An 11,694-nucleotide genomic window follows, 5' to 3' on the forward strand; every position below is an offset into this window, starting at 1 on the left:
ATTGCTTTATTATTTAAAAATACATACATATAAATTAATAAACACATATCTCACTATTAATTTTAGTCTATTTTACTATATTTACTTTTACCGGTATAATAATGAACCTACCTAAATAAAACAGTGGACAAGTAGTGACACATTGTTGAGGGGTTTAGCATCTAATGAGTTTATCTTTTCCTTTCTTTTTGGGTTTAAAGTTAGAATAGATTGTGACTAATCACCTACCCTGCCCGTTCTACTAGCTCCAACCATAATATGCAATCCAATGGTTTTCTTTCCAATATATGGTCCAGAAAAAGAAGAGCACATTAGACTTTTTTTGTTTTGCATTTTGGCAGTATTCCTTCTTTCCGAAATTAACTCAACCTATACAACACTATCGCTCTCTCTCTCTATATATATATTCAATGCTAAACTTAGCTTAACGAGTGTGTTTAAGTCAAATTTTATTTAATTTTCTAATATTATTTTTATTAATTTAAATATACCATAGTAATAAGTAATTACCATCTATTCAAAAAAATAGATTTTTGAAAACTTTAAGACATATTCTCTATTAGTAATTGTGGAGATTTGAATCATAAAATTATGGTTTTATATTCTACCCTATGAGACCTTTACAACGGAATATCATATATTCTAAATGGGAAATTTTCTGTTAAAGTGCACGTGGAACACACGAGACATTGGGTGGAAAGGCATTTGGAAGTATCAAGAACCTCATCGTGTTCAATTTTTTCTCTGGCTTGTTTATAAACAACGTTTATTCACTAACCTTGAACTTGTACGAAGAGGTCTTGGTCAAAATATGACATGCTCAATTCGCCATCACGAAACAGAAGATATTCTACACGTCCTAAAGGATTGTCCAACCGCTAAAGAAGTCTGGAGTTATTTTGTTTCAAGAAATAGCCGACATCAGTTCTTCTCTGGAAACCTGTTAAATTGAGTTGAGGCAAATCTAGAGAATAATGAGTGACGATTGTAGATAGAGGTGCCTTGGTCAACTATTTTTGGATTGATTTCATGGCGCTTATGGAAGAATAGAATTTTTTTTTGTTTTCCAAAGATCATCTTGGAGTTAGATGAAAATTATTAAAGTATCAGTCAGTTGGACAAAGCAGTATAAAGATGTATATAGTTGGGACCCGTTTAGCAAACAAAATTTAGTTTCTAAACTTTCTTTAGGAAGCCGATTAAGATGATAGGATTTTTTTACCTTTAGTTGTTCTTACCTTTTCACTTTAATTCTTAACTCTTTTCTTTTTTACTTCAACCATTGCTTTAAAAATGATATTTTTTTGGATGACTAAAATAAAAGTGAGAATATAATGTGGTGTATATAGTAAATCGGCATTAGAGATTTAATGGTTAAGTAATTAAAATAAAAGCGCCTTAAAAATTAAGTGATGAAATTGTAAAGATTAAGTCTCCTAAAAATGAATAAATTAAGATATATTAAATAGAATTTAAAAATGAATTAATGTAACTCTAAACTAAACCCTTGGATAGAATGGTGTAATTGATTGGTATTTCAGAGAATTAGCAGAGAAAAGATAGGCCACCTTTAAGATGTCACAACATCAAAGTTACTGCGATCATTATCAAAAGGGTAATGATTGGAGAGCTAAAACCCATCATTTCCTTTAAGAAGATATCTCACATTTGTTTACAATCATTGCCTTACTTGTTAGGTAATCTAACACTCTCGAAGGTGAAATTTAGTTGTTTATAAATACAGTATTTGTATTACATTAAAGATATAATTTTTGTATCCGACAACCCATTTTGTTTTTAATTATACTTGCATCGAGTATTAATTTAAAATGGTGTGTTTATTTATTGTTAATTTTAAAATAATGATTAAATTTTATAATAATGTTATAACATAAGATAAAAAAATTTAAACACACCCAACTAAATCTAAAAGTAAATGTTGATTAAAAGAGGCGCTTAGCGGAATCAAGATTGAAACTGTTGAAAAATAATGTTAACCAAATGAAATTGATTTAAATACTTCAGTGGAGACAACACTAAGTCGGAACAAAAAATCCTATACGGCCTAAATTTGGGGTTTTTCTTCAATTAGTCCACATAAAGCTAAACTTCACTGTTATAGATGATCGTAAAAGGCCCAGGCTGTTGGCCTATTTGGTGAAGTATTGGGTTTTCCTTTTATGGATAAAAGGCCCAGTCGTTTCTTTTTCCTGAAATTTCTCGATACTCAGGATTAAACTCTACAAACCAATTATTACCCCTTTCTATTTTCAACACTTGACCATAAAAATTTTCAATTTAGGCACTAATATTAGTATTCTTTTTCTATTTAGTCACCTGTTGTTAATAACAGAAATAATCACGTGGTCTTTTTCTAGCTGGTATAATATCATATTTAGTTCTCAATATTTTATTCTATCAATTTGATCCTTAAGCACATATTAATCATAAATAAAAATTATAAATATTAAAAATATATCATATTTGAATAGGAATTATAAATGTTTTAATGTTAAAGTAGAAAATGTTAATAAAGTAATGTGCAAAGTAAGGAGAGATAATACGCAATATTTAACTCGGTTTGGATTCTTTGATCCAACTCTCAGAACCTTACTTAAAGATTGATTTTATTCAACAATTTATCCAGATCAACTAGTTGCTAAAGCCCAAATTACCTTTACAACAACTAATATTTGCAACCCAATATTAAAGTTAAATTGTTCCAAATAAATCTCTTCAAAATAATCCTCACTTATATTCAATTAAACTCTGGAGAAAAATATGTAAAAGAATATCACTAATACTCAAAAAAAAAAAAAATAGAAAAGTATAAATGCTAAAGGCACTACAAATACTGTCCACCAATATTGCTATCAAATTGCCAATATATAGGCTTGGTCATCACATTTTGCAACACCAAGATAATACCTTATCTTGGTTTTTTTCACCAGAAATTATCAACAAACAAACTTTGAAGAATAATCTAAAGAAAACATAAGCCAACAAGAAAATAAGCTTTCCCCACATTTAGGGTGTTGTTGGTTTGATTAAAGAAATTTATGACTTTTTATTGTCAATAATGTCAACCTAAAAGAACTTTGACGGAAACAAGCATTCATTTTAACATAAATTTTAACCGTTCATGAAATAATTGAAGATAATTAAGTTTCAAAGCCAGTTTAAACACATCATAAAACAATTAAAGGTTCTAATAATTTGTTTAAAAATATTTCAATTACAATAAAATTAGTTACAATATCTTTAATACAACAATAATATTTCGATACAAAACCTATTACATAACAACAAGATATTAATTGTAAAATAAATTTTGCAATAATATAAATTATTTAGATGTTAAATTTAATGTTTTTCTTTATTTGTTGAAAGAAAATGTGTGAACATTAAAGAAAAAGTTACATGCAGGAAAATGGAGCCTCCATTTAATTGTAAAATTTTGAAATATTTTTATTAAAATTATAAATTAAAATGAAGATTTTAAAAATTAATTAAATATTAATAAAAATTATAAAAACTCTAACATTTAGTGTATGGTGTTCATCCTATACCCATGCTATGAGACTATGCTGCAGGAATTTTATATTAGTGGTGCATGTGTGTCCGGTAGTGATTTGCTTTTCCCAATTATGTATAGGTATCAAAATAAATAAATAAATATTTAAGAGTTAATTGCATTAAACATTCCTAAATTATGACTCTTATTTTAAATTAGTCCTTAAATTTTAAAATACTCTAGTTACATTTTCAAACTATCGATGTTTTATTAATAATGTCTTTTCATTATTAAAAATGTTAATTTAACTGTTAAAAGAGATGTTAAATCTTATATGTCATAATTTAAAATATTTTTTAAAAAAATGACTATTGTAAGGATGAATGTTAAAAAATCTTGATTTTCAGATTTTCAAATTTTACACTAACAAAAACAACAGTTCTCTGTCTTTTTGTTTTACTTCATTCTTGGTGTTAAAACTTATGTGGCAATATTTTACTTTTCTTTAAAATTTTCATTTTAAAATATATCATATAAGATTTTACGTGTCATTCAATGGTTAAATTAATAATTTCAATAACTAAAAGACCTGATTGATATAATATCGATAGTGTGAAGATGTAATAGAATGTTGTGAGGTTTGAGAACTAATTCAGATAGAACGGTGGCCAAACTCATTCAGCCGTAGCCTACAAGGAATCTTCCTCTCTTATTCATATATTACATTTTCCCCAATTTGCTCTTATTCATTTAAGATCCCAGAAGGTCATAGAGAGCTCTGCATTGGATGGAGAGTAAGGTGTGCGTGACTGGTGCTGCCGGTTACCTAGGTTCTTCGCTTGTCAAGAGGCTCCTGGAAAAGGGACACATTGTTCACGCAACTACGAGGAATTTGGGTTACTTTTTCTTCTCTCTTTGCTGTCTTTGGTTCATCTGTCTGTTCTTGGTATCTAAGTTGTATAGTGCGACTTGCAGGAGATGCTTATAAGGTAGGGCTACTTAAAAGCCTCCCAAATGCAGAAACCAGGTTAAGATTGTGTGAAGCTGATATATACAATCCCAGTGAGTTTCAAGCAGCAATTGAAGGTTGTCAATTTGTAGTTCATATGGCCACCCCATTGCAGCACCTGTCCCACAATTCTCAGGTTTCACTTTCAACTCTATTATTATATTATTATATGCTTATAACAGATCTTAACTGGCGTTTATGGATCCACAAGATACTATCTCCATTTTCTCATATTTAATGCATCATTTTATCAATCTATTTCACTAATTATATTTTCTTTATTTAAATATTACCTTATAAAAAGGTAAAGAGTGGGAGGGTTTGGGCAAAGTTATTAATTCAAAAAATACACTTAATCAAAAAAGAAGGCATGTTTTGAAAATGTGCTGAGCCTCGAATAATATTTTTTGGCCTAGGTCCGACCCAAATTTGTAGAAAAAAACTGTTGTTTTTTTCACTATTTTATTTATATTTTCTCATTATTTTGCTGCTATTTTATTATTATATTGCTACCATTATTATGTTATTGTTTGGATATTGTATAGCTCTTATTTTATTGTTAATTTTGCTACTACTTTAGAGACATTTGCTTATTAAATTGCACATATTTTAGTGATATATTTTAAATTTTTTATGTAAAAAATAAAATAAAGAAATTTGATGCAAGCTTGCCAGTCCCGAGTTTTAGCATTTTACCTAGGTCGGGCTTGAGCAAAAAATTATGTCCATTTTTCGGGCCCAGCCCAACCCAAACCTATCAATCGGGCCTAGAATTTTGTTAGGGCCTAACCCGACTCATGGACAACTTTACATGGAGGTTTAGATTGCATTTTACCCCTCCACTAAAAAATGGATAAGCTAGTCATTGTTTGTTAATTAAAGAAAAAACTAGTAATTCTTTTAAAAATTTTATCCATTTCTGTTGTTAAAAATATGTTCATCACATATGTTATTTCATCAACCACACCACTTTTTAACAATATAAATGGATGAAATTTTTAACAAAAGATCATTTTGCCCTTTGATCTAATGTATTGAGGCTAGCTTACTCATTTAATGAATAAAAATAAAATAAAATATAATCCAACTCTTAATACAAGAATCTTCATATTACTTTTACTAATAGTACCTTAAGAATTATTTCATTATTGTCAAAAAAATTATAATTTAACGACAAAAGTATTACATGGTAAGAAATAGGTTTAAATTCGAGGCAATGCAAATATAATATTAAAACAATTTGACACATAAAACATTTATTTTACACTAAAATATTGCATTTACCCATGAAAAGTATTCATACATTAAATATACATGTGTGATATAAATATAGTACCAGTCGTCGGCATAAGTTTATTTCCATTTTTGCTTTAAAAACAATAGTGTGTATATATTAGATTATTTGAATTTGTTGTCATTAGTCAAATAGCAGAGACTAGCTCGTAAAAATACAACAAAACAAAACAAAATTATCAAATTAAATAAGAATAATCATGTGTTCTAGCATTTCTTTTATTAAGAAAAAAACTAATCACTTAAAAATTTACGCAAAATCTTGAACAAATTGGTCTTATCCCCTGTCACTTAATTATTTGACATTCAGTTCAAAGATGCAACAGAGGCAGCAGTTGCAGCGGTGAAGAGTATTGTGGAGTGTAGCATTACATCAGGGACTGTGAAGCGACTCATTTACACTGCTTCTGTGGTAGCCTCATCAACTTTGAAAGAAGATGGCGAAGGCTTCAAAGACCAGTTAGACGAATCTTGTTGGACTTCACATGGAGTTGCTTTCGCCTACAGCACCGACCAGTTAATGGTAAAATCCTTGTATATCATGACCATCCATGGAGATAAACAGTATGCACTTAATCTTTACGGTTTGGTATAAAACTGGCAGGCATATGCAAGCTTGAAAGCAGCTTCGGAGAAAGAACTGCTGAGGTACAACGGTGCGATAGAAATAGTGAGCCTGGCTCTTGGACTTGTGGGTGGAGGAACGCTTCTCTCCACCATGCCTGGAAGCGTGAACGTGCTGATTTCTCAAGTCACAAATAACAAAGCAGTATACAACACCCTAAGGTTTTTGGAAGAACTGTTGGGGAAAGTTCCCATTTTGCACGTTGAGGATGTCTGCGACGCTCATATTTTTTGCCTCGAGAAGCCATCTATCAATGGCAGATTCCTTTGCGCTACTGCATATTTGAGCTCTGCTGAGATTGCGAGTCACTATCGAATGATATTTCCTGATATCCAGATACCTGATGAGTAAGTCATTAATGACCTATCATACTGAATTGTTTTACGTGTAACGCAGTCCTAATTTACAAATCCTGCATGCTTTGCTTGGTTTCAGGTTTGTGGAGAAGCTGGATAGAAAAATAGTGTGGGTTTCAACTAAGCTGAAAGATGCTGGCTTTGAGTTCAAATGTGATGTCAAAACAATCCTTGAAGATAGTATCAACTTGGGTCTCAAGTTAGGGGAACTTAAACTTCCATCGTCTCAAATCTGAACACTCAAATTTATGTTTTGAACAATTCAATGAAATGCTGTAATCACTAAAACTATTGTTAAGCTACTTCACATATTTATCAACAAAAACATCGCTATCACATGTAAATTGAAGATTTAAGAAAATTTTACACGGATGGAAGGTTACAAATTACAACATTCTTTTTTCTCGTTATATAAGAAACACCCTCAAGCCAATTAAGACAGGCTTCAACCTGAGACAGATAAATTGCTGTCTACCGTCTCGTCACACTCATCAATGTCTTCTCTAATGCTGGCTGAGCTTTACCCTAACAAATTAGTGCACTACTTTATGTGTGTCTCTTTTCTCCTCAGATCAATAGAAGAATTCAGGGTTGTCAAATGGGAAGCTTGGATCAAATTCCAATTTATCAAGTGATGAGATATCCAGGTCTCCAATTGGCGAATTAGTAACCGAAGTTGGTGCGGAGATTATATCCGTAAGATCAGATTCGAAGCAGCCCATGTGACACGGTGACATCGAAAAATAGTTAGATTCAGATGTTGCCGGCGATATAAACGCGGGAGAAATGTTTCCCATGATATCGTTTTCCATTAGGGCCTCAACGAACGAGCCATTTTTAACTTGTTCTGATTCAACAGGGAATGGAAATGAAGGGAAAATGTCCTCCCTATTGTCCAAGTCCTCTGTTTTAACCATAAGCCCCGATCCGAAACTCGAAAAGGCTTGTTGTGCTTGCTTTTGTTTCGCTTCAAGCTGGTGCTGTCTTTTCCGAGAGTAGTTCCCTTCGTTTTCTGACTCTGTTGACACTGATACATAGGTAGCAGCAAAGTGAGAGGTTTGATTGCAAGTATGCCTTCCTTTATATTTCACCTCAAAGATGGTAGGGTCGTCGTTTGATTTTTGAACTTGCTTAATGGCTAAACAGCCCTGTGAGTGGCGATGAGTGCATCGATAATATCCCCTGAAAATTGTACGTGCAAAATTGAATGTTAGAAGCTATATAAAATACAAAAGAAGAGATTATTCGTGCACTACACTAAGCTCCAAGCAGATAAAAAACAGGGTAATGTGTCTTTATCGACACATTACAGACATTTCAATAATGTCAGCTAAGAAGGTTGGTATTCTAAGTGTTAAATATGACGATGTAACATTTGGACGAAGATAAAACAAAATTTGAAGTCCTCTTTTACTACTATGTACCCGGGTTTTACGTTTCTATTCGATGAAAAAAAGGACTAATTACTACGTACAAGATATAATCCCCATTTCCCACCCTGCCAATCTCTCTCTAAAGCTGCCTCTTAGTTTAAAGTATGTTCTCTTTTTTCTTTTCTTTTTTTTCTTTTATCCCTTTGTTGTTGGCAATTCAATGCCTTTATACGTCCCTCCCCCACCTACATGTGATGGCGTGACTAATGATGTGTCCTTTGGATAAGCCATGAAATGTGATTCTCGTAATTTTAAAGCAACAGTCTTTGTTTTTTTTTTTTAAAAAAAAGGGGTTATACACGAAATAATAAAACTTTGGTCACCTGGGAAAATTTGATCCAAGAATAGCTTTCTGCCCATACTTTCGCCAGCAAAATCCATCATCAATTGGATTGTCTAATGAGGTGCCAGAGCAAACCCTAAGTTGTTCGGTCCACCCGGACGACGTTTTCCTGAAACAGGATCAAATGTTTCAAACATACATCAATTTCCTTCTCGTCACTTTTAAACAAAGCCGTAAAAAAGAAATGGTGGTGTAAGTCTTTTTTATTTATTTATATTTACCTCTTTTTATACACATCTCTTTTATCAGGGCTGCTATGGTCAATGGAAGGAAGGGATTCCATCGTGCTAAGTGAGGGCTTAGTTTCAACCACAAGACCATTGCAGTTCAGAATTGAAAGTGCGTTCTCATAGGAACCGAGTATTTTCTCAATCAAGACTAGGCGTGTTTGGTGAGACGAAGGAAGATGAAGATGCTTCATAAGCAGATTCGTCACCTCCCTCCCCTCTTTCAGCTCATTCAAAAGAGCCTCTTGCTTCATTAAAACAAATGTACCCAAATATGTGGTAAACTATAGGCGGCTCTCAACTCCCAACGGTGATAGTTTTACCTGGTTTGAGGTTTTACAACTACAAAAGGAAACAAAAAATGGAGCAACACTAGATCATGGAAGGGGTAATTGTAGTTTTGCGCAAAGACGAAGAACCAAAAACTAACAACATAAACAAAAACTCCCAAATAGACATAAACAAGCAATAATGGAGAAATGGTGGGGAGAGAGAGATATAAATGAAGAAAAGGTGAAGAGAAAGAGGATCTGTAAGGCCGGAAGGGAAGAGGATACTGGAAAGAAATGAGGTGGAAAGAGGGGGGAATTTGAGTGGGAGGCGAAATTTGTATAGTCACAATGAGGGTGGGGAGACGTAGTAGTATTATAGTGTCGAGAAAAAGGATTAAGAATAGAAAAGGTGAGTTGCTGACCAATTCAAACCCCACCAAACAACGTACCAATTACAATAAAAATTGAAGGGTTTAATTTGAAATCTCACCCCTTTTTATTTTTTGAAAACATAGACTTCAATTTTGTTAGATTTTAATTTAATTCAATTTTTGATAACTTTGCTAATCCATTGCATATGAATTGTTTAAATGTTGACATATTTGTTTAATTTTTTTAACGAGAAGGTTTAATAGTACTTAAATTTTAACAAATTAAAATGGAAGGACTAAATTCCTAATTTTTTTATAAAATAGAGAGATAAAATTTAGAATTAAACCAAAATTGGAGTGAGAAAAAAAAACGGTAGAGAAAGTCAAGATATATATTATGAAAAAAGAATCTTCAAAGTTCCTTCCGCGTTGCTGCTCAGTGTATAACCAGAGGAAGAATACAAGGTTTTAATCCCTTAGTTACGATGATGTTGATGGAGTGATCCACCCATGTGAGCCACTTATACCACACATTATTTTTGGGATTTCTTCGAATTTATCTCCAAATTAACAAGTAATGAAAGACTAATTAAGCGCACTGGCCTTTTCTTTCACAAACATGAAAATGGTGTGTCCGCCATTCCATCAAAATGGGTCAGATTTTCAACATGAAAAAGAAAAAGAAAATCAATTACGCAGAAAAAAAAAAGAGTTAAATAGTGCGGATCAAAATTATGGATAAATCATGGGATTTGATAAATATTTAGAGAATTGTACAGCGATTGAGGTTAAACTTTAAAACATCATTGACAGTTTAAAATTTATTATAGATAGAATATTTGAAAAGATCTTAATCGAAATTGATATTGATTTTTTATAAATCATGGGATTTGATAAATATTTAGAGAATTGTAGAGTGATTGAGGCTAAATTTAAGACATCATGAACAGTTTAAAGTTTATTATAGATAGAATATTTGAAAAGATCTTAATCGAAATTGATATTGATATTTTTAAGGCTGCTAATACCATTTAGGAAGATATCTTTAGAATCTTGAACTCAACTCTTCTTAAAAGAATTCATCAGATCCTAATAAAAGGTTAAACAGTGGAAGATCCAACATATTTCTCGAGAGGAAAACACAATGACAGATAGTATTATCAAGATGATTCATGATAGAAAATCAAGGTTAAAACTATTTGAGAATCCTCCCTTATAGGTCTAGTTTTCTTTGAGCTTGTATCTTATATTTTTCAAAAAGGAAAAAAGTAAAATAGTATTATTATTTATGGTAATGTTACAAACCTTATTGTTTTAATAGAAAAAGAAAGTTAGTTTTAAGGGACAAAAAGGGTTTAGGGTTTAAATAGTAAAGTAATCAAACATGGAGCCCCAAAGTCTAAGCACGTGGTTACTCAAATCGGCTTTTTCTGATTTTTGAGTTGGAATAACGATTGCGTTCACACCTATTCAACATCTTTTTAATTTAGACAACGAATTTCCGAAAGCGTATTCTATAATTTCATATTTTATAGATGGTTAAATTGTAATTTCCTTAAATTTAAAATTTAATTTTTTATTTTTTTAAAATTTTTAAAATTTAAATTTAATTATTAATATTGTTAAATTTATCATTTAACAGTATAAATATATTAATGATTAGAAATAGCTAATTTTGGTGGCATAAAAACAAGAAGTCCACCCAACAATCATCCAATCCATCATTGCTTTGCTCATTAAATAGAGCAGTGAATACAGGTTTTCTGAATAAAGACGGAACATAGGTTTATTGGGGAAGGCAGATGATGACGATTAATGAAATTTTGAGAAAAAGCCAAAAGTCTCCAATTTCAAGCCCAACATGTTTACTACTTAAAAACTTCCAAGAAAATTCAAGGTAGCCGGGCAAGAAACTTTGCAATTCATCTCTAGTTATTAGAATGAACAAAAGCGCTCAAGGGTAGGGACCAAGGTTTTGGTTTCTTTCCAAATTTTCCTATTCTTTTTCCCTAATTGAATACTGATGGTACCGTTTTCCTGTTCTTTCTAAGGTTTTTTTTTTTTTTCATTTCCATCCTTGGCAGTTTGAATATTGATGGTATTGTCATGATTTATGTCAGTTTTGCTGCAATAAGAGAATAGTGCGTGATCAAAATAGAGGGTAGATTTTCAACTACAACAGATATTTGGGAAGTTGTTCTGTATTTAATGTTAAATTATGAATTATGATAGTATGATAGTGTCAAGACAG

The 11,694-nt window shown here is 31.6% G+C and overlaps 2 protein-coding genes across 2 annotated transcripts; one reads left to right on the top strand and one right to left on the bottom strand.

Annotated features, from left to right (window-relative positions):
* Positions 1-4,146: 4,146 nt before the first annotated feature.
* LOC108471352 (putative anthocyanidin reductase) lies at positions 4,147-7,349 on the top strand. The gene is made up of 5 exons (XM_017772984.2): positions 4,147-4,410; positions 4,490-4,659; positions 6,127-6,339; positions 6,421-6,788; positions 6,877-7,349. Exons 1-5 carry the CDS (start codon positions 4,302-4,304, stop codon positions 7,031-7,033), a joined length of 1,017 nt encoding a protein of 338 aa, XP_017628473.1. The 5' UTR covers positions 4,147-4,301; the 3' UTR covers positions 7,034-7,349.
* On the bottom strand, positions 7,109-9,447 carry LOC108472609 (probable WRKY transcription factor 46). The gene is made up of 3 exons (XM_017774156.2): positions 8,795-9,447; positions 8,554-8,682; positions 7,109-7,979 (listed from the first exon to the last, which is right to left on the bottom strand). Exons 1-3 carry the CDS (start codon positions 9,052-9,054, stop codon positions 7,370-7,372), a joined length of 999 nt encoding a protein of 332 aa, XP_017629645.1. The 5' UTR covers positions 9,055-9,447; the 3' UTR covers positions 7,109-7,369.
* Positions 9,448-11,694: the final 2,247 nt, after the last annotated feature.

This window comes from Gossypium arboreum, chromosome 11, assembly GCF_025698485.1.
Source record: "Gossypium arboreum isolate Shixiya-1 chromosome 11, ASM2569848v2, whole genome shotgun sequence".
NCBI lineage: Eukaryota > Viridiplantae > Streptophyta > Magnoliopsida > Malvales > Malvaceae > Gossypium > Gossypium arboreum.

What these genes read in the sequence shown, in the direction of transcription:
- LOC108471352 (XM_017772984.2), top strand. Translation starts at nt 4,302, where the DNA reads ATGGAGAGTAAGGTGTGCGTGACTGGTGCTGCCGGTTACCTAGGTTCT. An exon ending in CGCAACTACGAGGAATTTGG is followed by an intron (nt 4,411 to 4,489) that starts GTTACTTTTTCT and finishes TGCGACTTGCAG; the next exon opens with GAGATGCTTATAAGGTAGGG. An exon ending in GATATCCAGATACCTGATGA is followed by an intron (nt 6,789 to 6,876) that starts GTAAGTCATTAA and finishes GCTTGGTTTCAG; the next exon opens with GTTTGTGGAGAAGCTGGATA.
- LOC108472609 (XM_017774156.2), bottom strand. Translation starts at nt 9,054, where the DNA reads ATGAAGCAAGAGGCTCTTTTGAATGAGCTGAAAGAGGGGAGGGAGGTG. An exon ending in AGAGATGTGTATAAAAAGAG is followed by an intron (nt 8,683 to 8,794) that starts GTAAATATAAAT and finishes ATCCTGTTTCAG; the next exon opens with GAAAACGTCGTCCGGGTGGA. An exon ending in CTTGGATCAAATTTTCCCAG is followed by an intron (nt 7,980 to 8,553) that starts GTGACCAAAGTT and finishes TACAATTTTCAG; the next exon opens with GGGATATTATCGATGCACTC.